The sequence below is a fragment of the Siphateles boraxobius genome, unplaced genomic scaffold (genome assembly GCF_051911475.1).
Source record: "Siphateles boraxobius isolate OS27281-9 unplaced genomic scaffold, OSU_SipBor_1 29, whole genome shotgun sequence".
Lineage (NCBI taxonomy): Eukaryota > Metazoa > Chordata > Actinopteri > Cypriniformes > Leuciscidae > Siphateles > Siphateles boraxobius.
The window spans coordinates 10,305,110-10,331,568 of NW_027508908.1; the positions used below are offsets into that span (position 1 = coordinate 10,305,110).

Below are 26,459 nucleotides of genomic sequence, written 5' to 3' on the forward strand. Positions count from 1 at the left end.
TATGCCAGTCAAGAAACAAAGTGTTTTAAGTATTCTGGGAATACTATTCCATGCATAATTACATAATTTCCGATAGTTTCCCAGGAGGAAGTGACAAGCAGTGAGCACTAGGGCTTAGGAAATTCTAACGAATTGACAATAGCGTTGAGACATGTCAATACACCCACACAAAATTCACATACACTTTCTAGTCTGGTAAGAAGGTTGATGACACTTCAGAAGTTTTCTCTGAAAGTTTTGAGTCCAGTGCTAGAAGCTTGTGATGAAAGAGGACCTCAAGATATATAAGATGGAGAATCAGGAACATGTGCAGAAGCCGTTGCACAGACATCGATCTCTGACAAGGGCACCCAACTCTAAAACACTGCCAGCAAAGACTTTGTGTTTGACACCAAGGAGATACAAGTAAGACTTTATACGATTGAGAAAATTTAGAGTTTGCTTGTGATTTATTTGCTGTCCTATCAGTGTATGAGCTTTCTGGTTTTGTTTTACAGTGCATTCTATGATATATGCCTCCCTAATGATACTGTGTGTGAGGTCTGGCAGCCTTGCACCCACTGCACACATATGGAGTCCAATAACCTGCAAAAATACAAGGCTGCAGGTTGACAGGATAAAACATTTTTTGACCATTGAAAGTGTAAGTGCAAGTGTCATTAATATCAGTCTATTTTGAGTTAATTTTCTTAATATAATGATAATTCCATTTGTATATTTAGTTCACACCTACTCCGAGTACAAGCAGGGTCATCTCTGAAAAGGGCAGTAGAAAGGTAAGTTACTGGTTGACATTTTACTTTTAACAGCTTCTTTTAGCTAGTGCTTATAGCCACTGTACTGTATCTGACAAGATATGCATTTGTTCTTTTCTCACTCAAAGTGTGAAGTTTTACAGGAACTTGATGATTACTGTAACTGTGAGGAGGTGTTTCAAAATGATGGCGATAAAATCAGGAACGAAATTAAAGGCCTAATTGACAACTTACAGGTAATGAAAAGTGTTAAAGATAAATTAACTACATTTTCAAATATTACACAAGATGAGTTGCAACGTATCTTTGTATTTGCAGATGCTCGAACGCTCAAAAGATGAAAAAACGTGCAATTTATCAGATCCCTCGTGCCCCTCGGAAATTCAACAACTCTCTTCGTGGAAAAAATATGGACATTTTAAGAAGCTCATTGGGAAATGTTTACAAATAATACAACATGTGTGTCCTTAAGTGTCTTAAAAAGGACTGGAAATATCCTGCCACTTTTATATTTATATATTTTTATTTATCATTTAAAATCGTTTTTATATGATATGTTTTCACACATTGTTTGTGCACCTGACCTCTGGTATAAATTGGAAATATGTATTTTTTTATTGTGATAAATGTATGTCAATAAAAAATGTTTTACATTTTAATATTTACAGTAGTGTTTTGTCAAATGTTTCAATATGCTACAAGACACAAACACAGCTAATGAATTTTAAATCAAGAGTTTATTTTCCATTTCATGAAGCGGTTTCCATTTCCCTGTTAATGGAACAGTGATTAAATGACAATTATGGTATCAACTGCATGAATAACAAAATACTACAAAAATTTAAAATGTCTTTTTCAAGAAATAGGAAATAAATAGAATCTATATGACAAATAGAAAGAAAAGGATTTTCATTCTTGTATAAAGCTCCTTTAGTGGAATGATTTTCAATGGGAAAAAAAAGAGCTAACATTAAAATAAGACTCAGATGGATGAGGGAAACAATGACCAAAAGGATGAATACATGAAATAAACAGGTTATGAACATGAACATTTTCCTTTCCCCCCCAAAACTCGACACATTAGGATGGAATTCAACTTAATCGCTCTGTTCTTAACAACAACTGATCCACAACTGATCTTGAAACTGAAAAAAAAAATTTTTTTTGGGGCTCTGATCAATTACAGATGCTATTGCCAAACGTTTTCAGCATCCATCTGATAAGCGGAGTATGATAACTGGACACCTGATAAAGATGTTTGGTCTTAATACGCAATAAATGGCCCCCAATAAATAGTAGCTGGTTAGACTCAGGACACAAGAGTCGTATTAAAGGATAAAGAAAGGGAAAACAACATTCCCTGCCATACTGGCACAGCAATAAAAATAAAGCAGTCACACTGAAAATATTTTAAAAAATCCCCAACGTAATTTTGAAAGTAATGATTCAACGTGAGCTTGAGAGTTCCAAAACCCCAACCCCCTATAAAGGGAATGAAATTTGATAGCGCATGCTATGAGACTTGTATGACCAGTTTTCAATACTCATGGTATAGCTGGCATACCCAAATAAAAGATCTTCAAAAATGCAATGCGATGACAAGGAAGTGTTCCGTCTAAGATAATGAAAGTTTTTTTGTTTTTTTTACCGTCACATCTGACTGGGGAAATTTTAGGAAATTACAATGAACGGCATGCGAAAATATGAAATATGACTTTGTGACTTGATAAAAAAAATTTTTTCGAGTACCAAACAAATAAACATGAAACGCCTGAAACATAAGAATATCGTATGCTGCTAAAAATGTGTATTTTACCCCAAGCACAAGTGAAGTAACATTGGAAAATAGTAAAAAAAAATCATAAATTTGTTCCTTTCTGGGATATTTACTTTTTCAGCCTGCTTTTGACTTAAAAACATCACCCCTAAACATTTAGTTAAAATGTTTTAAGGCCCAACAAACATATTTTAATGTATGTGGCAGTATGTGGTTAAAATGTAATTTATCATCAAAAATTTGTCTATGATAGACAATTGCGATGCTTTTGGGCTGTTTAAACTATATTTCTTTAGGGAAAGTGTGCCAATAGCAGCACCAGATAAAGTTTCCACTGTCTTTCATAGGTCAGTCAAATGGATAGTCCTGCTAAATTCATGCGGCTGAGCCAATGTTTTTATGTCTCACCCGGTTGGGCTGATTAAGCAAACATATGGCATTTCCGTTTGGTATCGCTAGTAATACAAAAATTAAAGTTATACACATTTTTAAAGTAACCTTTAAAAAGCAACTAATTCAAAGAAAAAAATAATATTGACGTATGTGCATTTTTTAACTTATTTTCAAAAAATAAATAACAAAAACAAAAACTAACAGTACAATGCAAAACCAGTGACACATGGGGAAGGCTGAAGTAGTTGGTCATGAGCACATCATTTGCCATTTTTTAAGACTGAATAAATTTGTTCTCCCTCTGTCTGTCCCTAGCTTTTCCCAGCATTCATTTATCTGTGATTGTCCTGGTCCTGCTCTACCTTTTACAGAGCACCTAAAAGGACATGGGGATGAAAAAGTGTTTCAAAAGTTTTGCGAGGAAACGCAATGGTTTTTGCAAACGAATGAAAAGATTCATAGAGGAACACAAACTTGACATCAAAATGTTGATCCTAAAAAAGCTAAAATAATTTTTCCTCCCATGTTTTTTTCCTTCACCATTTCCTTTTAGTGGCTCCGTAACTGTTCCTTCGTACTTCTCCGTTTTTCACTGTTTCTGTACATCTGCCGCTTTTCTCTTTCTGCCTCTGACACACACACACACACACACACACACACACACACACACACACACACACACACACACACACACACACACACACACACACACACACACACACACACACACACACACACACACACACACACACACACACACACACACACACACTCCTTCTAATCCCAGAAGATATTGGTTATGTCTGAGTCCAGGCTGAAGATCCAGACCAGCAATGGGGCAGAGATGAGCACAAATGACCAGGATACACCCCTAAATGCCTGCTGCAGTTTGCCAATCACCCCCCTGGCCACGTTTCCATCCTCCTCCAGCAACTCGTTTCCAGGCTCAATGTAGTTTCTGGCCAGGAACTTCAGGGCTTCATCCATCAAAATAACAGGCAGAGACATCTTCAGAACAGTCACCCACTGAGGCCAAGATAATGGTCTGATCTGAAATATGAACTACAGAGACAAACAGTAACTTACATGAGTAGTTCAGCTAAACAGTATGTCCATTCTAAAATGTCTGACTTTCTATCTTCTGTGGAGCCTAAGTTAATCATAGAACAATTGACATCAATGGACTCTACGATCAACTTAGGCTTATACTGCTTTTGGGAAACGCAGCCCAGTTTGATTTGCGAACTGAAGCATTGAATTCGATTAATTAAAAAGATTCAACTCAAAATAATTTATTTTTTCACAAATATGATGCGTCTACTCTTATTATTAACACAAGGAGCAATAGGGCGGATGTCAAGATTTGTAATATATAACATCGTAAATTTATGATATATCCAGCATTCAAGATACTTTCATGGTGCTTTTTTTGCCATTTTGAAGCTTTATGGCACAAGTCCTAATTCACTTTATAGTGACCAAGATAATCTTCAAAAGATAGAAGGAAAAAAAAATCACCTTTTGTGTCCCACCAAAGTGGGAAAGTCATACTGGTTTTTGGAGCGACATACACCATCATTCAAAGGTTTATGGTCAGTAAGATTTGTTCAAAGAATTTTATACTTTTATTCAGCAAGGACGCATTTTATTGATCAAAAGTGATAGTAGAGGCATAATGTTACAAAAGACTTCCATTTCAAAGAAATGATGTTCTTCTAAAATTTCTAATTCTCAAAGAATCCTGAAAAATATATATATGATTGGTTTTACTTGAGCACCAAATCAGAATATTAGACTGATTTCTAAAGGATCATGTGATACTGAAGACTGGAGTAATGATGCTGAAAATACAGCTTTGCATCAGGAATAAATCTTTAAATGTACAGTATTAAAAGATTGTTTAATTGTGACAAGAGTTCACAATATAGAACTATTTTACTGTATTTATGATCAAATAAATATACCATTGGTGAGAAATTTTTAAAAACTTTTAAAAACGCATTGAGCCCAAACTTTTGTACGGAAGTGTAAATGACACAATTTTTAACTTTCATTCTGAAAGATGACAATTTCCTTAACATTGCATAATTCTACTGATAAAGTCACAAATATTCCTGGTGTGGCGGGGTTATGATTTCCTGTATTATCATCCATCATAGCCGTTATTTTTCAGGGAAGCCTTTCATCATCAGTGAAATAAACCGCAATCTCCATAATTTCCTAGATTCATTAGGCAACCACTTTCACTGTAGCTTACTGACAGACAGGCATGCACAAGCCCAACCTATCAAACTCACACATTCCTCTTAAACTATGCCCAGGCATTTTTCTGAGATACTTCTGAATCATCTTTTAAAACTGGCACACAGAATCTTACTTACAGGAAGAGGGTCCACATATAAGATAAGGAAGTGTAGGGCCATGGAGAGACAGATGGCTCCCACCAGCCAGGGGTTTGACCACGGTGGCATCTTGAGTAGTGACTGATTTTCGGACAAACTGAAACACACATAGACAAAAAAAGTCAATAAGAGCAGTCCATACTCCCCTGTCTTAAAACCAAGCATAGGTAGAATGATCTGCCCTTTTCAGTATTATTACTGTTTAGAAAGATATTATAATATTACTTCAAAGTATAAATTATATTTTTTGACATTTATTTTAATGTATTATGTATTAAATATACAACACATATAAAAATAACAAACACATTTACAATGATTATTTAGTACTGGGATATTTCAGGCAACAAAGAAAAACTTTTTTAGTTTTTGTAACAAAGAATTCTTTTGGATTAATCTGTTCAGTCCCCTATTGAAGCTTGTTTCCGCCACTGAATAAAAAAAAATAAAAAAAAATTGTGACTTTTTATCTCACAATTGCGAGATATGAAGTCAGAATTCTGAGAAATAAAGTCTCAATTCTGAGATATAAAGTCGCAATTCTGAGAAATAAAGTCACAATTCTGAGAAATAAAGTCGCAATTGTGAGAAATAAAGTCGCAACTGCGAGGTATAAAATCAGAATTGCGAGAGAAAAAACTAAGAATTCTGACTTTTTTTCTCGCAATTCCGCCTTTATATCACGCAATTCTGACTTTACAACACATAATTGTGAGATATAAACTCGCAATTGCGAGTTATAAAGTCCAATTCTATGGGAAAAAAAAGACTGACTATTTTTCCCCTTAGAATAGTTTATATCTCATAATTCTGACTTTACAACACGCAATTGCGACTTTATATCACGCAATTCTGACTTTATAACTTGCAATTGCAACTTTATATCAATCAATTCTGACTTTATATCTCGCAATTTTGACTTTATAACACACAATTGCGACTTTATTTCACGCAATTCTGACTTTATATCTCGCAATTTTGAGAAATAAAGTCAGAATTGCGAGATATAAACTCGCAATTATGAGAAAAAAATCGTATCTTTTTTATTTTTCATTCTGTGGCGGAAACAAGCTTCCATAGTCCCCTGTTTCTCCCATGTTCTCAGAAAAGCAGTTATTCCCTTGCTTTAGATACAAAAATAATATGTCAAATACAGTACCTTTCAAAAGTTCGGGGTCAGGAAGATTTTTTATGTTTTTGAAGGCTGAATTTATTGGATCAAAAATACAGTAAAAACAAATAATATTTTTTAAATTGAATATACATTCAAATGTAATTTATTCCTGTGATGTCAAAGCTGAATTTACAGCGTCATTACTCCATTCTTCAGTGTCACATGATCCTTCAGAAATCATTCTAATATGCTGATTTGCTGCTCAAGAAACATTTCTTATTCTCAATGTTGAAAACATGTTGTGCTGCTTAATATTTTTGGGAAACCGTGCTAGATGTTTTTTTTAAGGATTCTTTGAATAGAAAGTTCAAAAAGAAGCATTTATTTAAAATATAATTTTTTGTAACAATATAAAAATCCCATTTAATTAATTTAATGAGTCCTTGCTGAATGAAAGTATTAATTTCTTTTAAAAAAATCTTACTGTCCCCAAATTTTTGAATGGTAGTGCATATATTATATACTTTATAAGTGAGATACATCATCAGTTTTATGAAATAAAGAGAAAATCAAATTAAATGTTATATTTGCATTAAGAATATTTTAGCATAATATAAATGTTCTATTCTCCCCTTAAAAAATCCAGGTTGTGGTTTTATATCATGACAGCATTTCTTAAAAATAACATACCTGTTGAGGGCATTGCACATCTCTATAGTGACCAGCACAGACAGGGCCATAGTCATGGGGTATGGAGACTCGAACACGGAACACTGCACTCCTGCAAACTCAGCATGACCTTCACTGCACTGCAGATAGTGAGACTATAGAGAAAACAGAGAAGATGTATTTACAGAACTGTCTTCCTTGGTCAAAAATTATATTTTATCCTTATCCTCTCCTCCTGTACCTGTAACAAATCCTTCCCTCGCGGGTCAGAATGACCCGAAGCCCTACAATTATACTAATTCACTTTTATAAAGCTTATATCATTTCATTTTAATGCAATTGTTTTTGAGGCATTTTGTTATTTTTTATTTTATTTACCTCTAAATTATTAGATTGTATCAATAATTTTAATATAAATAATCACATCCACATTCTTTCACTTAAATACAAAATAACTCTCCATTAAATGCAAAAACTTGTTGAAGTCGTCATGAAATGGAAGTTGATTGTCAACCTCCATTTCATGAAAGATTGTCCTTTTTTCCTTATTGTGACGTATATCAGAGTGAAACGGCTTCTGAAATTAGAAAAAGATGTAGGGCGGGGCTTGATTTCGTCCTTTGGGAATTGATTAGATCGTTGGAGGCTGGGCGTTGCTAACAAAATGGAGGCAGATTTGAATGCCAGTTTACAGTCAGTTGTGGAGGATCCTCCACTGGACTCACCACCGTTACCCTCCCATGAAGCATTTTTAATTGAGGAAACCGACGATGAGACCGAGGACGAGCAGCCAAATATACCGGAAGGAATCACCCCATATTTATATGAGCCTCCCACGAACCAAGATGAGGCAGCTGATAGATAGTCAAGTCAAAAGAGACAGACCACAATAGCCACGCCCTCTAGTAATAGTTTTTGACCGGAAGAGAAGAGAAGTCGTTTCGAGGGGGGAGGGAAGGGTAACGTATGTGATTAAAGATTATAAGCGATATTTCATGACTCCCGTCACTAGATGGCCTTATTGCTCTATGGAGCAAATTAAAGGACAATTCCGGCCAAAAATGAACCTAGGGCTAAATAACAAATGGGAAGCGAGTCAACCGTTCTCTGGGATGCGTTTTCATGATAATCGAATGTACCCAGTTTTAATGCTAGTTTTAGTTTAACCACAGATTAGCTTATAATGCTAGTGTACGGGGCATTGAATAAGTAAAAATAAAAATCGCTAGTTAATACCACTAAGAAGGCTCAAAATAGCCCCACACTAACACGGTAGCATAATTAGGGTCTGTACCTGCAAACCGAAGCATTGAGAACTTTGTAAGTGAACAGAGAGTTTAATAAGAAGATACTTTATGAAGACAGTATAATTCGCGTATACAAGCAGGAGCCATCTTTGGAAAACAGTCTCGACCAATCGAACCACAAACGCTGTGCTACGTCCTGGTCGATAGTCACAGTTCAGCTCACATAGCACGGCGTTCGTGGTTTGACTGGTCGAGACTGTTCCCATTCGAAGGGAACTCGAACTGTGTCAAGCGCCATGGGAAACGCCTCAGCGTGACCGATGACTGAAACACTGTAGAATCACGACAATCCTATTGGCTGGCGTCAGCCATGACGTCATAATCTAGCGCGACCAGGAAGTATAAGAGGAGCGCCTAGAGAACATGTCATCCACTTCTTCGTCTGAAGGGACTGTAAAAGCAGACCAGAGGCATGGCGACGAGACGCAGTGTCTCGTTCACTGTTCTCAGGGAACATAGGTTACAGTCGCAACCTGAGACGTTCCCTTTCGAAGGGAACTCGAACTGCGTAAAGCGCTATGGGGAACGAGATACCCACGCTGCCATGCTGAGGGGATGCTTTAGCAACTATGGCTACAAGCAAAAACACATTAACTCAAAGTTAAAGCCCCTTACTGCTTAGACGTTAGGCTAACTGTAGCACTACTCCCTACGGCCACTGCCTGAGCTCCATGCTAAGCGAGGGGAACTCTGTGAATCACACAGAGGGCTTGCCAGCTCGAGGGCATGGGAAGCACAGCCCGACCTACAGAGGGGGGTCCCTTTAAAGGAGTATAGCCTGGAGCCTATGGGCCCTAGCCTGCTACTTTCGGGGGGACAGTGTCATTTTTCTGAAGCATCTTCTGGCCCAACAGCCAGTGTTCTGTTGGCTTCGAGCTTGGATGAGCAGGATGGGGCTGAAGCAGGTGAAGATGTTAGGATGGCTGAACCTGCCCAGCCCCCCTGCCCCGCGTATGCAGAGCTGGTGGAGTTGATGGAGCGCGCCACCACTAGGCTTGAGTTATCATGGCAGCGCTTCAGAGGGGAAGTCGCTCGTGGAAGACTTGATGAGCGCTTTCTCTCTGGCCACACCCCATCAGCCCCGGTGAGCCTTCCTTTCCTTCCCGACCTCCATGCAGAGGTTGTGAAGGCATGGAAACACCCGTATTTGGCTCGCATTCACCGTTTCCAGCATTCAAACTACTCGAATGTGGAGGGAATGCGAGAACACGGGTATGTGTCGATGCCTCCCGTTGAGGAGACGTTTGCGAGCTATCTCTCGCTAGGGGAGACATCGACATTAAGAGCTCCAACCCTGCCATCTATACCACTCCAGACTACATCTCGTCTGAATGGCAGGGCATACGCGGCGGCAGGTCAGGCTGGTGCTGCGCACGATGGCTGTGTTGCAGGCGTACCAGGCTGACCTGCTGAGGGACCTGGACCAGGGGCAGGGTCTGACCCCAGGCGCGGAGGTTGAGTTGCGCCGCACCATAGACCTGGCTCTCCGGGCCACTAAACAGACAGCCGCCGCGATCGGGCGATCGTTGGCAGCCATGGTGGCCACGGAGAGGCATCTTTGGGTGAACCTGGCAGGCATCGGGGAGAAAGAAAAAACTTTTCTCCTCGATGCCCCGGTTTCGCCCTCTAAACTTTTTGGGACCTCCATTGAGGCGGTGGTCGGGAAGTTCAGGGAGGCGAAGGCGCGCTCAGCATCTTATAGATCTTGTATACCGCGCAGGTCCAGGCCCACACCCAGACAGCCTGGGGGCCCTGGCCTGTCTCGTTCTGAGGATCAGAGACAGGGCCAGCGGGACTCAGTCGCCACTCGTGCCCCTCCTCCTGGCAGGAGTATGTCATCGAGGCAGCACGAGTCCAGGAGGAACAGGCAGGGTGTCAGGGAAGTAGCTCAGGCCAGACGTGGTCGTCCTGGCACGGGCAGAGGCAGATAAACGCCTCCTTCCCTGTGCACACCTTCCTCTTTCCCCCTTGTCCATAACATCTGGCCCATAGTGCCTGACCAATGATGATAATCTATTCTGACGTTCGACCTTAGGCCTTTTGTTGTGTGACCAACCAAGATCAGCGACTGAGAACATCCCCTGTAGTAGTTGGCACTAGGTGCCCTCCTCAGGTTAGATGAACGTAGTTAGGCTGTTCCCAAAAAAAAAAAAAATTATAATATGATTTTTTAATGGGTTATTCAGCCTCCGATCCCCTCCTGGTTGGGATGGGTTCCCCTTACGGTGTGGTGAGTCTATTACAGGGCCTTTGTCGCTTTATTCACTAAGTTTTTTGTCAGCCAGATCTGAAGTCAGCTTGTATTGTAGTAGTGGTAAGCACAGGTAGCAGGTTCCCTCCCAGGCGTGGTTAGGCTTCCTCTCACTTCAGAGAGTTATCAGCTGAGGCCTGCGCTCTCTAGAGCTCGACAGAATGTTTATTTTCCTGGGATGATGTTTTTACCCCCCTAGTTAGCAAAAAGAAGGTGTTTTTCGTTAGAGTGCTCCATCTCTTGGATAAGCGCAGTGTGAGCGTGTACTACCCCTGGTCCTCTGGATCACTATGCAGAGTATGTCACCTCTGGTTGAGTTTTAGCAGGCCCTCACAAAGCTTGGGCCTCTGTACTCCCAGTAGGTAGGTAGGGTGACAGGCTTTCACAAGTGCAGACTCCATTACTCCCCTTAATGTTTAGGGTCGTCACAATACTCCTCCAGCTACCGTATTTCTGAGAATACCCATAGGGCTGTTCTATAGCATGTGTCAGGCCTCCTCTCCTTCGAGAGTCATCCTGCTGAGACTTCCATGCAAACGGCATTCCAGGTAGAGCTTGAGGAGTGGCCCCTCTCTCTATGAGGAGGTGCTTTAGGCCCTTCGCTCCCTGAGCTCGTATGATTGTTAAGCTAGCTCCTAAATATGGGTCAGACCTCCTCTCCTTTGAGAGTCATCCTGCTGAGGCCTCCATATTTTACAGTTAGGCTGTGCTATCTGTTTCCAGCATGTGTCAGGCCTCCTCTCCTTCGAGAGTCATCCTGCTGAGGCTTCCATGCATACAGCATTTCAGGTGGAGCTTGAAGTGGTCCCTCTCTATCTGAAGAGGTGCTTTAGGCCCTTTGCTCCCTGAGCACCGGTGATCATCAAGCTAGCTCTCCTAAAATATTTGTTTCTGTTTTTAGCATGTGTCAGGCCTCCTCTCCTTCGAGAGTCAGCCTGCTGAGGCATCCATGCATGCAGCAGTTGGAGCTTGAAAAGTGGCCCTTCTCTCTATGAGGAGGTGCTTTAGGCCCTTCGCTCCCTGAGCTCTTAAGATTGATAAGATAGCTCCTAAATATGTGTCAGACCTCCTCTCCTTAGAGAGTCATCCTGCTGAGGCCTCCATATATACAGTTAGGCTGTGCTATCTGTTTTCAGCATGTGTCAGGCCTCCTCTCCTTCGAGAGTCATCCTGCTGAGGCTTCCATGCATTCAGCATTTCAGGTGGAGCTTGAAGTGGCCCCTCCCTATCTAAAGAGGTGCTTTAGGCCCTTCGCTCCATGAGCTCCGGTGATCGTCAAGCTAGCTCTCCTAGAATATGTGCCAGGCCTCCCCTCCTTTGAGTCATCCTGCTGAGGCCTCCATATATACAGTCTGGCTGTGTTTATCTGTTCCATAGAATGTGTCAGGGCTCCTCTCCTTCGAGAGTCATCCTGCTGAGGCTTCCAGGCATACAGCATTTCAGGTGGAGCTTGAAGTGACCCCTCTCTATCTGAAGAGGTGCTTTAGGCCCTTCGCTCCCTGAGCTCTGATGATCGTCGAGCCCTCCTCTTCGTTGATATGTACAGCTGCTGAGTTGATTGGTTTTATAGCATGTGTCAGGCCTCCTCTCCTTCGAGTGGATCCTGCTGAGGCCTCCATGCAAACAGCTTTGTAGGTAGTAGTAAAGGGCCCTCTCACTAACAGAGAGTTGTTTAGGCCCCTTACTTCCGGAGTTCTGCATCATAGCTTTATTCACCCTATGAGGAAAAGCTCTAGACCACAGTGGTGTAAGTGTGGCAGGCCTCCTCTAATCTCAGAGTCATCCTGCTGAGGCCTCCGCTTCCCATAGCACTGTGAAGGAACTATCGTCTCTGGCTAGAGACTGTGGTTGATTAATGTAAACTCAAACAGGTTGTTGGCTTCAGTGTTGAGCATGATAGCCTCCCTGGTGTGGGGATTGACACTGTCCCCCCGAAAGTAGCAGGCTAGAGCCCATAGGCTCCAGGCTATACTCCTTTAAAGGGACCCCCCTCTGTAGGTCGGGCTGTGCTTCCCATGGCCTCGAGCTGGCAAGCCCTCTGTGTGATTCACAGAGTCCCCTCGCTTAGCATGGAGCTCAGGCAGTGGCCGTAGGGAGTAGTGCTACAGTTAGCCTAACGTCTAAGCAGTAAGGGGCTTTAACTTTGAGTTAATGTGTTTTTGCTTGTAGCCATAGTTGCTAAAGCATCCCCTCAGCATGGCAGCGTGGGTATCTCGTTCACCATAGCGCTTGACGCAGTTCGAGTTCCCTTCGAAAGGGAACGTCTCAGGTTACGACTGTAACCTATGTTCCCTGAGAACAGGGAACGAGACACTGCGTCTCGTCGCCATGCCTCTGGTCTGCTTTTACAGTCCCTTCAGACGAAGAAGTGGATGACATGTTCTCTAGTCGCTCCTCTTATACTTCCTGGTCGCGCTAGAGCATGACGTCATGGCTGACGCCGGCCAATAGGATTGTCGTGATTCTACAGTGTTTCAGTCATCAGTCACGCTGAGGCGTTCCCCATAGCGCTTGACGCAGTGACTCGTTCCCTGTTCTCAGGGAACATAGGTTACAGTCAGAACATAGGTTAACCTGAGACGTTTTCCAAAGATGGCGATTTTTATTTTTACTCATTCTATGCCCCATACACTAGTGTTATAAGCTAATCTGTGTTTAAACTAAAACTAACGTTAAAACTGGGTACATTCGATTATCGTGAAAACAGAGAACGGTCGACTCGGTACCCATGTGTTATTTTGCCCTAGGTTAATTTTTGGCCAGAATTGTCCTTTAACTGCTCCCCGGGGTCCTAAAGTCAGTTCTTCAATTTCTTTCTTTAGTTTGCATTCAGGAATATATTATAAAATCTATTTTTGGTAAAGTTTTAGCACTTTTTGTTTACATTTTGAGCATTTTTTTAGAGTTGTATTTCTACTGAAGTATTAGATTTTGTAATAATTCAAGTCAGTAAGGTGGACAGCAGGGGAAAAAAACAAAAAAGAAAGGATTTGTTACGTTTTTTTATTACAACTAGGGGTGGGCGATATGCCAAAAATATCATATCACGATTTTTTTCGAGAAAATCACGATTCACTATTTTATCACAATTTTTTTCATTTAGGTTTTACTATTTTCAAGTGAGTGAGCATTACAGCCAAACTAATGTCCACATTTTAAAAAACAAAGCCTAACAAGGAAACAAAATATATATATAAAAAAAATGGCAGACATTTAGGCCAAGTGGCAAAGATTAAAATCTTTGTTATTACTTTCTTTGTTATTAGAAAATGAGAACAAAGATACACATTACATATACACAACTTAAAGGTGCTCAAAGCGATGTCACACGTTTTTTAGGCCAAAACATTTTTTTGTCACATACAACAAACATCTCCTCACTATCCGCAAGCTGCCTGTCCCCTGAACACACTGTAAAAAAAACACGGTCTCTGCAGACACCCCAGGCTCCACAAACGGCAACAAAAACAAACTGGGCTTACCCGCACCAAGAAACATAACAAACTGTTCCAGCCAATAACTGATAAGAAGGGTTTGGGGGTGGGGTTTGGGGGGTTAGTGCACGGAATAGAAGGAGGGAGGGTCTAACTAGCCTTCGTTTTGTTTGACAATACTTTAAACGTCAACAAGAAGTGATGTCACCCGACATCGCTTAGAGCACCTTTAATATACAACTGAAATAAACAGTGCTTTATTTTTTCAGCTACAGTATGTGCATTTAACAAAAAGATTAATGAACAAATATAAAAATAAAACACTACAAGGACTTCACTGTATAAATTATACATTGATTCTTATTAAAACTACTATTAAAGTTCTCAGTCAAGAGCAGTGAGTGATTTTCTCGTGGTGTTTTGTTGTTTTATTAACATTAAAGGGATAGTTCCTCCAAAAAAAGAAAATTGTCATCATTTAAGTTGTTTTAAACCTGAATAAGATTCTTTCTACTGTAGGAAATAAAAGTTATTTTGAAGTATGTGGGTTTCCAAACAGTTGCTGGTCCCCAGTGACTTCCATAGTATAGTTTGTTCTACTATGGAAGTCAATGGGAACAAGCAACTGTTTGGTTACCCTCATTCTTCAAAATATCTTATTTTGTGTTCAGCACAAGAAATAAATGAATACAGGTTTGGAACAACATTAGAGTGGGTAATTAATGACAGAATTTTCATATTTGGGTGAACTATCCCTTAAAGGACAAGCAGCAGAATGTTTACTATTAGGCTACTGTTACTTTAAATGGACAATGTGTAGGAATTTCTCCCATCTAGCGGTGAAATTGTATTTTGCATTCAAACGAATTGTGCTCTACAGTGCCTATCTTTATCAAATGCGTGTTGCAATTACGGTAGCCGTTATGTACCAAAAAGCCATGACAGGATGTCTTCTAATAGCACTTTGTCGAGTTTTCCTTCGGGTGAACAGGTTTGTTATTTCAAACAAACTGCAACTTGACACAACGTACAAACGGATGTTTGAAAGAATTGAAAGTTTCCAAAGGCAGAGAATCGACCAAAAAAAGCTTGTAATTTAGACCGTAACATTGACTTAACGTTACCTGTTGAGAAGAAAGCAAGCAAGTTCAGCGTCTCTTTTGAAAGCTTTCTCCTGCATCGACTCTTTCAACCTGGAAAAAGCTATCCTGACATTAAACCTTGTTTTTTGCAATCTCCTGTGGCTCCACATAAGTATCGTCCTCCATTATAAATAACCGTGCAGTGCAGCCTTTTAAACTTGCCGGGGCCGTGACAAGCGTCTCTCAAATCTTCTCGTCTGGTTCAGCTGCTTTCAGTCACGTGACGCTGGCTCTGAACGAAAACGCGTAGTGGAAACTCGTTGGCCTATTACTTTTTGTCCCTCTCTGCTATTATAGTTTTACAAGATGGGGGAATGACATGGAAGCCTCCGTGGACCTACCCGTCACATGTATATAAAGATAATAAATTCTTTGTTTATGAGGATAAGTCAGATCATTGGCAGAGGTATTTGTGCACCATTGAGGACATATTTATGAATAAAAATATTGATTTTAGATAATAAAATACTTAAAAAACAACACATTGTCCCTTTTAGAATGGCACGCATCTATTCTAAAATACACGCAAATGACACACACCCGATTTTCTCTCAAATGTTTGCTTTCACTTTAGACATAACCAACTGTGTTTGTGCGCAATATTAGCGCAATAAGACTCGAACGATAACTTAGTCCAGTAACCAGGCAGGCACTGTTTGACAGACATTCAATGCCTGTGCACTTCTGGTGTATGTGCTCAGAAAAGCGCATGTTACAACAGCGCATCAGCCCGCGAATTAAATGTTTAACCGGTGAGGCTTTAAAGCACATGCAAATAATGAACTTTTGTGAATTACAGTGTCAATGTGAGTATAACTACCTCTGCGTTAACATGATTTGATACTACGATATTTCTTCAAAAGCAGATCGTGGAGAGAATTTAATTGTCCACGTTCAAAAATCGTGATATCACACACCCCTAATTACAACCACATAAACTTTTCGAATCCAGTCAAAAAAAGAATTTGTGTATTCCAAGTTCAAGTGCGACAAATCTCCCAAGGTCTTGGACCACTCAGATGAACAATTTTTAAAAATGAAAAGAAAATTAATTTCGGGTTAAAATGAGGAGAGGAGTTTAGATCAAGTTTACAGAAGTCTGTTAAAATGAGGAGAGGAGTTTACATCAAGTTTACAGAAGTCTGTTTCAACTCAGAGAAACTGCAGTGTGTGATTATGTTTTGGGGATTTTATTTTTTATTACCAGTTGGTAGTAGTTGAGCTTTGGTCCATCATGAGCTGCCATGAACCACCAGGCAGCAGCTCCAACTGTTGCTGCCCCTACATAACCTGCAAAACAGAGAGATAAAGAGATTGAAATGCAAATTAACCAATTAACATTTTCAGAGTCAATTCATTGGTTCTTAAACTTGAATTCATGGTTACCATCTAAAAGAGAATGTGTGAAAGTTCATACATAGATTGTTGTAATTTAGCCTCTTGACTAGTTGATGGGATTTATGGCTCTTTGAGGGGATCCGGATCTTGGCGATCCGTTCCTTTCAAAGAGCCGTTCAAAAGAACGGCTCTTTTGGCTCTTTTTAAATATTTAGTCAGTTTTAAGAAGCCAGCTTGGGTGCATCTCAGTTTATCCTGGAAATAATCACTGGGAGGAATGATGAGGTGAGATTTGTAGTCAAATAATTAAAACTCAGATATCACACACCAATATCTGAGTTTGAATTATTCTGAAATATTGATTATTACCTCATTTGTTGTCATGTGTGGACTAAATTCCATAGGGTTGCACAACATCCCTCTGCTTAGAAGGTGACATCACTATTTTGGATTTACCTTTAGTACAAAGTGTGTGTATGTGTAAAGCTATGTTGACTTATCTTATTCATACAATACCTACTCACAAATAAACATCAAAAACAAAGCCGGTTGCAATTAATTTTTTTTTAAAAAAAATTTTAAGTGGAGTAACCATGTGACGGCAGCGTGCACAAGTCATTGGCTCCACTCCTACCAATGACAGAGGCACGTAGGTTTTTTTTTCCACTGGAGTACTCACGTAAAGGATGCACACGCGTGCACAACTAATATCATCATGCTGTTTGGCAGTAGCACCCCTGCGCTGGGTGCGCCCCTTCCCCTATAACTGAGGAGCTAATTTCAAATTAGCTGTGCATCTGTGTGAAACACGCATAGGAAAAAAAAGAACGACAGAAAGAACGGCTCCTCTCCAGCCGCGACTCGGCTCCCATCGTTCATGTTTATGAGCCGTTCAAAAGAATCGGTTCGTTCGCGAACGTCACAACTCTACTCTTGACAGTTCACTCGACTCAGTAATGTTTACTAAAGCTAGGTTGACAATATTGATTAAACACGAACCGACATCAATTCTTAAATTTCAAGATCAATCTTTTGGTCTATGTTGTTTTCTGTTGATGTCTGAACAAAACTTCACTATTACTTGTAGTGTACCTCCCATCCAATAAGTTTCAGCTTTCATATTCTGCTTTATCATGAAATTCCAACAATAAATGTTGTTTTGACGTCCTTTAATGTGGTTTGACAGATTACTCTAGTTGCCTCAACTGTCGTGAAAACATGTTATGACGGTTACCATTTAATGTTTATATTTCAAAAATTGGAGAAGATCAATAAATCATTCAAAAGTTTATATAAAAAATGCCTTGTATGAAAATTTAAATGTTTATATAAATTTATATAAAACTTTTATTTGAATGTTAAGTAGAAATAAATACCAATTGAATTTGGACTAATCCCTGCTGCACACCTCACACAAAGCTGTATGATATACACAAGTATACATTGGATCTATTCCACATTGACACTGCTTGTGTGGCATAACTATTAATTTTGTAGGAGCACGGTCATTTCTATAACAAGGTATGTCACAAAGAAAAACCCTGCACTTTAATGGATACTAAGCGAATTGCAAAAATAATGACTGCACTTGTGTATTATAGCATCTGATCTAACCGGATCAGTCCTTCATTTTAATAGCATTATTTTATATACATTAATGACAAGTAGTGACATTTGTGTAAATGACTCACAGCCAATGATGAGGTATCTGCAGAAGAGCCAACCAGAAATGAGTGGTTCTTTAGGGGAGCGTGGGGGACGTGACATGATATCAAGATCAGGGGGGTTGAAGCCAAGAGCAGTAGCTGGGAAGCCATCCGTCACCAGATTGACCCACAGCAACTGGACTGGGATCAGAGCCTCAGGCATTCCCAAAGCAGCTGTGAGGAAAATACTGAGAGACAGAGAGAAAGAAACAATGTTTAAGGTGCGGTCACAGGATTCATTTTCATGGTACGCAGTAGAAGAAAAAAAACCTTTACAGTAGTCAAGATTTGTTTACATTTAACCGTCTTAATTAAAACTCTTTCACACTGTAAAGTGTAAACTGTGCAACGTTATTAAGTATAAATGTTAGACATAACTTCTCCATTAAACTGAACAGTATTATTACTTTATCAGCTCTTTGAATCAATGACGGTTTGTTAAAACCTGCGAACTGACAATCCCACCAACCGTCCGGAACAGCAGGCTATATTAATAACTTTATCATAAAATGTGTTGTTGCATTCCAGTGCTGCTTTTAAATTGTTATTCTATTTAACATGCACTAGATGGACATCTTTTTACACATTTCACTGATTTTTCAATGAGTTTTTAAAACATGGTGCCAAGAAGTTCAACTTTTAAAAACACGTCTTGAGACATTTTGCTGCACTCCATCTCGCAAATTTATGTAGCGTCTGGACCAATCACACACACACACACACACAAACACACACAAATTATTAATTATATTTAATGAATAGTCTGGCAAACACACTTTCCCAACAAAGATCTGTGTAACTTCCCCCGAAGCTAACACCACTGGCAGAACTCAGACACTCACAGTGTCATGTTACATTGATACGAATTTTTACGACCCCTAAAAGGGAATTCCTGAGAGATGTGACACTCACTTAATTCTTCTGAGAAGGAGAAATAAACTCTGTTAATCCTATATATTCTATATTAAAAGCTGACGTGTGGAAATATTTTGGCTTCTCTGAAGTTGAAGGGGGAAAGGAGCTGGACAAGAGCCACACTAGTTGTAAGCTTTGTAGAATAAAACTAAAATATTTCGGCAACACGACAAATATGAGAAGCCATATGACACGTTTCCACCCAGAGGAGGAAAAACACTCGGCTGTACCAGAGCTGTTTCTCTCTATGGCTCTGGGCTGTACAATGTATAATGTACTGTTTTTATTTTTAAAACGGTGTGAAAAGTAAAAATTCTCATTAAATAATTCATCTTTGACCTGTCAAAGTTTCCTACAAGTCTCCACAGCAAGGATGCATAGATTTATGGGCGTGGTAAGCAGAAGAAAAATGAGTCTGCACATGCGCATAACCAGTAAGTAGCACATCTCGATGGGTAGCATGAATCGTCAGAACACCTGTTGTTGTTATTATTAATTTACTACAAGTATGCTGCTAATTCAGGCACATTTATTTTCCTGTTGGTTCTTTGCAATGTAACTAAAATATATTGTAGGTTAATTCTTTATGGGTCATTACTTTGTACTTTTAAAGCAAAGTATTTATATTCATTCACACACACACACACACAGACACAGACACAGACACAGACACAGACACACACACACACACACACACACACACACACACACACACACACACACACACACACACACACACACAAAAGATTCAGATAATCGATAATCGCTTTAGCATCGAATCGCAGCCCTCTGAATCGGAATCGAATCGAATCGGGAGGTGCCTAGAGATTCCCACCCCTATTTAAATGTTTAGTCTAGTTAATAAAGTCTTGTTCATATCACACGAAAAGTTGTCCGTGTCTCAAGCTCATATCTGGAAGTCAATAATCATATCGATCTTAACTACTTGCTCTTAGTAGTACTTAGTAAGAAAGACATTTCTATTAATTAATAACCGATATTGAGGGTTCACAGGATGAACCGAGTAATTGGTTGCAATTTTATGTAGCTGCATCAAGTTAACCCGATTAACTGACACAAATATTAATAATCAATTATAACAAGTTATGATTGGTTATTAATATTTCATAGAGCTAATTCGCTACAATTAAAAGCAAAAACACGTTCCATGTTCATTCGGCTAATGGCAGTTGGTTCTGTGTGAACACCCAGCCTAAACGGTAATCTACTAAGCACAGTGCAGCACACACTGCTTTTTATCACGGACAGACAGACTACAGCGGTAGACTTATTTAATCGTTACATGAGAGATACTGCGACAAAACATTACTTCATTCATTTCGTGTTTTTGAAACAACCTGCAAAACAAACTTTCCGGAATAATTCACTCCGGCTGATAAACTCCTTCAAACCACCATTGGTCCTTGGCGATTATGTAATAGGGAGGTGTGGCTCTAAGGCTCTGCCTTCTTTGATGTTTAAATCTTCTCCGGTTTATTTCTCTTATTCAGTCCGTCAAGGTCAGATGTCCACGAGTAAAAACATGAACACACTGGAGAGCTGCTTTATAGTGAAAAATGAAGTTGTAATTCTAATTGATTTTTTTTTCATGTTTAATACTGTATAGCTAGTTGCTTTAAAGCATTTTGTTGTATAAAGTGCTATATAAATCAATGTGACTTGATTGAAGTGCCGGATTACAGAGCTTGTGCAAACAATATCCACATCACTATGATCAAATGCTTTCTTTACTGCTGTTTTATTTTGTTATTGAGAGGAAAGCACCCAGCACATATTTACATATTTCATGTAAACGCCACTCTCAACCGCTTGGGCAGCCCCAGGATGTTCGCTAACATTATAACGCTGCAAAGGCATTTCAAACTTCTTTTTACCAATAAGCGAAGACAGAAAAAGAACTCAGCCGTGAGTATATCAGGGCATTAAGACTAAGAGTGATATATAAGAGTGTATTTCTGTCTGAACTTACCAGACTACCTCTCCAATGTTAGAAGAAATAAGGTAACGGATGAACTGTTTCATGTTGTTGTAAATGGCTCGACCCTCCTCCACTGCGGCCACGATGGTTGAAAAGTTATCATCTGCCAAGATCATCTCTGAAGCAGATTTAGCCACGGCCGTGCCTGAGCCCATAGCAATGCCAATCTCAGCCTTCTTCAAAGCAGGGGCATCATTTACACCATCACCAGTCTGGACAGAAAAAACAAGTGTGAGGGTTCATTCATTTGGGATTTTGTCATGATTCTGCCCTCTTGTCATTTCCTTTCTCTAGTCTTGAGGCAGGATCATGACAGACCCATGTTTTGTGTGCAGGCACATGGCCTTGATTTTGGGTTGTGTGCTTGTGTTGTCTCGGTCTCTTTCCCCGCCCCCTTGTTATCCTCATCTTGTCTTCATTGCCTGATCAGTGTCACCTGCTGTCGTTATCTGTTCTCCCTATATTATCCCCTTGTGTTTGCTGTCCTGTGCTGGTTCATTGTGATTGATTGTGTGTGTATCCACACACGGTAATACTTGTGAGTACCTTGTCTTGAGTTCTGTCTAAACAAAGAAGTTTTCTTGTTATAGTTATTTTGTTCCTGTGAAGTTTTATGTTTAAGTCTTAGTCTATTGTTGTTAGTCTTTTGCTTTGCCTGTGCTGTTTTTCCTCCCTCGTGGGGTTTTGTTTTCCCTTTTTGTTATCAATAAACCTTGTGTGTCAGCAAACTGTCTGCAATTGGGTTCGTTCCTGAAAATCCGTGACAGAATGAACCAGCCAAAGAAGAACCCAGCAGACAGTTTGTCTTTTTCTGCCAAGCGACAATCTGATCCCCTTGAACAATGGTGGCTGTCGACTACCTCCGACATGAAGGGTGGCAAGGCACCGTTTTCCCCCCAGGGAGAGAGGTCGTTGAGAGAGTATGCCCAGGCCGTGGAAGAGAGGAGGAGGTTCTTGCCTGAGATCCTCCTCAACTCATACTTCATCGCAGGTCTCAATGGTCCTCCTCCTTTGACTGAACGGGAGGGGCTGATTCGCCGTCCGTTTTGGGAAGTGGTGGACCGTTTGTGTCAGGAGGAGCTGCAGGGCTCCTCCACGAGGTCTTCACCTTCTGCCTGTCTGCCTGTTATTCCTGAGGGTCGTTTGTTAGGCGTCGTGACGTTTGGGAACCAGGTTAGCTCCTCCACGACTCCTGAGATTCCATCTGCTTCCTTCGGTCTTCGTGGAAAACGAGGGAGGCGGACCTCGTGGGAGTCCCCTTCAGAGTCCTCAGCGACTGAGTCAACCCACCCAGAGAAACCTCCTCTTCTACCCGACACGGCACCTGCTGCGCTTCCCCAACTGGTCACAGATCCGGCTATGGTCTCTGCTTCCCGCCCTAGGAGAAAGAGGAGGAAGGGGGCTTCCCGTTCCCCGTCTCTTCCTTCCCCTGAACCTGCGACGGTTCCTGGACCAGCTGCTGAGGGCAATGCTTCGGCCAGCACTGTTCCCGAGCCAGTCTCTGCCAGCGCGGTTCCCGAGCCAGTCTCTGCCAGCGCTGTTCCCGAGCCGGTTTCAGACAACACTGTTCTAGGATCTGTTCCCGTCAACTCGTTTCCAGTGTCAGCTGCAGACATTGCAGGTTCAGAGTCTGACATGAGTAGCGCCTCTTCTGAATCTGATATGATGAGCGCTGTTTTTGGTTCTGCTACTGAGTACACTGACCCCTTTCCTGCTCTTCAGCCAGCCACAGTGTTGCCCATCTCCGCCCCACAGTCGCCTACATCTTGCCCTGTCTTTTGTCCTGTACCGTCTCCTTCCCAGTCTAGTTCTCCTAGCACTTCTTCATGTGTCACCCTGTCCCAGTCTAATTCCCCCAAGGCTTCTCCATGTGTCTCCCCGTCCAAGTCAGCTCGGATTCCTCGTCCTCAACCCTTGTCCCGTAAACCCAAGACCCCCAGTCCTCCTACCCTCCCTGGTCGACCACCTATGAACTTTCTTGTTCCCCCACCCCCCCTCCCTTGTTTGTTATTTTTATTGATGCATCCCAACCCCATTATTGTATATTCTTGTATGCCGTTGCTTTTATTTGTCATGTTTTGTTGGTTTGTGTCTGTCCCAGTCTGTCATGTCTCGTGTTTGATGTCCTCTTTTGGAGCGTCTGGTAGCCGCTCCTTAAGGTGGGGGTTCTGTCATGATTCTGCCCTCTTGTCATTTCCTTTCTCTAGTCTTGAGGCAGGATCATGACAGACCCATGTTTTGTGTGCAGGCACATGGCCTTGATTTTGGGTTGTGTGCTTGTGTTGTCTCGGTCTCTTTCCCCGCCCCCTTGTTATCCTCATCTTGTCTTCATTGCCTGATCAGTGTCACCTGCTGTCGTTATCTGTTCTCCCTATATTATCCCCTTGTGTTTGCTGTCCTGTGCTGGTTCATTGTGATTGATTGTGTGTGTATCCACACACGGTAATACTTGTGAGTACCTTGTCTTGAGTTCTGTCTAAACAAAGAAGTTTTCTTGTTATAGTTATTTTGTTCCTGTGAAGTTTTATGTTTAAGTCTTAGTCTATTGTTGTTAGTCTTTTGCTTTGCCTGTGCTGTTTTTCCTCCCTCGTGGGGTTTTGTTTTCCCTTTTTGTTATCAATAAACCCTGTGTGTCAGCAAACTGTCTGCAATTGGGTTCGTTCCTGAAAATCCGTGACAGATTTTTGCACTTTTGCACTCAAACAAACATAACTAGAAAAACTTACCATAGCTGTGATATCACTTAGGCTTTGCAAATATTCTACAATGCGGCTCTTGTGCGTCGGCTCAACGCGGGCGAAACAGCGGGCGGTGCGGCAGGCCTCTCGCTGCAGGTGGGTAGGCAGCTCATCAAACTCACGTCCTGTGAGGCCGCTGCCATACGGCCCCCTTTCAGCCTCCTCTTCCTCCTGCTCAGTGATGATGCCCACTCGACGACAAATAGACAGGGCAGTGGCCTTATTGTCGCCTATACAAATCAACACAGGAAGAGGACCTCAAATTGACTTTCTTTATATGCATATTTGTTCATTCTTACTGTGGCTGGGTACAATTAGATAATAGATAGTCTTGTATTTGGCCTTATATTGGTCAAAGAGCTTGCACTTTGAGACATTCATATGAAATGATTCCATATGAATCAAGCAGCTTAATCCAATGACAATGACAATTTATTTGTATAGCACAATTTAAAACAACAGCTGTTGACTAATGTGCTTTCCACAATCTAATTAAGTTATTTTAAAGAATAACCAACAGACAAGACAGAATGACAGAAAAAGACCTAACTTAAAAAGCATATAACATCACAACATTAAAACACATAATAAGAAAAACTTAAAAATCACATAAGATCACATCATTTACAACACAAGATACAGTCCTTTGAGGAGATACTTAACAATTTAGATGATTTAATTAAAACAGATTTAATTTAGGATTTTATTTACATCTAAACAAAGATTGACGCACATACATAGAGCACATATACGATAAACACAGCTCAAACATGTGTGCTTCATGTATAAGAACCAATGAGGTTTGTTCTAGCGCATGATGTGACACACGGATATGTGATGTGGTCTATTGGTGTATGTGTTTGAATAAAAGCCTAATTTATATCTGTTCATCATATAAAGTGATCGTATCTCTTCACAAGTCTTGGATTAAACTGCTCAATTCATATGGATTTATTGTACAACGCCTTTATGACCTTTTTGGATCTTCTGAGCTTTGGTTACCTGGACCTTCAATGGAGGGACAGAAATACTTTAGGTTTCTTAATAAAAATACCTTAATTTGTGTTTTGGAAGATTAATCAAAGTCGTATGAGTTTGGAACAATATGAGGGTGAGTAAATAATGACAGAATTTTCATTTTTGGGTGAACTATCCCTTTAAAATCACCTCAGCATATGTGTTTAACCCACCTGTGATCATAATGACCCGTATGCCAGCCTGTCTGCACATACGCACTGCACTCAGCACTTCCTTCCTTGGTGGATCTAACATTCCCACACAGCCCACGAATGTCAAGTCCGACTGAGAGATGCACAAAGAAAAGTGTTAGTTATAGCACTAAAATATGCATTTTAAAAGCTTTTATGTAAATTAAAGGGGACCTATTATGTCCCTTTTTACAAGATGTAACATAAATCTCAGGTGTTCCCGTTTGACAGCTTGTGCATCGGATACTCTGCCAAAAACTAAAATATCTGTTTGATTTGATTATCATCTCTATTGCGGTCATGTTCGGGTGACATGGCAGTTCTTCATCATCGTGGAATTTTATTATCTATCAGTCTACACTTCTGATATATGGTTTTCTGTAGGGCTGTACCGATACAATTTTTTTTCCAGAACCGATCCGATACCAGAAATTCGGAGTATTTTCAAAGCACAAAGGAAAGACATATTGATGCTTAGTGTATTATACAGTATCTATCTATGCAATAGTATATTGAGCCTTTTCTTTAAACAGTTTTAAATTTCAGTTACTGTGCGCGTGAAGAACAATTATAGTGCCCTCTACTCCAGTGTTGTGATTAAACAGACACACGGTAGAGTAGAAAGTAACATGGTTAAGGTACAGCAATAAAGTCCAGCAAGATAAAGTTGTTTTATGCGATACCATAGACTTTTATAAACACATCAAGTATAATAATATTAACATTGAATCATCTCAGAGTTTCATCATGTTGACTGTCGTAACTGAACGCGACGCGGTGTTTGAATCCGCAGTGGAGGGAAGACTTAACGTGAACTTGACATTGTAGAATGGCTTAGAACACTTAGAATATGGTGCACGAAAACTTTATGGTGCTTTATAATGTTTTTGTGCCTTTTGTGGAGCTTAACAATAACACAAAATAGTGTACGCACAATATCGGATTTGGATCGGGATCCAGCGGGATATTCCTGACTGTCCCATCTCAGTACGAGAAGTCCATGCCTTTCCTGTTCTTGTGTCTCACCAGGTGAAACCCATGCTGAGCAAGTTTGAACACCTGCTATTTTATTAATGAGACTGTTTTGTCTTGGGAGTTCTTGTCTCAGTACGAGAAGTCCTGCAACGTCCTTTTCTCGTGTCTCATGCTGAGCAGGTTCCACAACCTGTATACCTCATTTACATTTGCTTTGTTTCAGAGAAGTCTCCACCTAAATGTAATCCCTCCCCCTTGAAATGTATATAAACTACAATATAAAGTTCCCTTAGTTATACTTGACTTGGGTAAGATTTTGGACGAAGCAGACTACAG

The 26,459-nt window shown here is 40.5% G+C and overlaps 1 protein-coding gene across 3 annotated transcripts in view; it reads right to left on the minus strand.

The window, feature by feature from the left end:
• Positions 1-1,473: 1,473 nt before the first annotated feature.
• Positions 1,474-26,459, minus strand: part of LOC143753777 (sarcoplasmic/endoplasmic reticulum calcium ATPase 2) — a 45,737-nt gene continuing 20,751 nt past the window's right edge. For all 3 annotated transcript variants that reach the window (XM_077246495.1, XM_077246492.1, XM_077246493.1), the window contains 8 exons: positions 25,131-25,242; positions 23,929-24,170; positions 21,194-21,414; positions 18,274-18,476; positions 16,449-16,534; positions 7,132-7,265; positions 5,307-5,424; positions 1,474-3,987 (listed from right to left, as the gene is read on the minus strand). In XM_077246495.1, the coding sequence (XP_077102610.1) occupies positions 3,703-3,987; positions 5,307-5,424; positions 7,132-7,265; positions 16,449-16,534; positions 18,274-18,476; positions 21,194-21,414; positions 23,929-24,170; positions 25,131-25,242 (1,401 nt within the window). In that variant the 3' untranslated portion in view covers positions 1,474-3,702. The remainder of the gene's footprint in view (positions 3,988-5,306; positions 5,425-7,131; positions 7,266-16,448; positions 16,535-18,273; positions 18,477-21,193; positions 21,415-23,928; positions 24,171-25,130; positions 25,243-26,459) is intronic.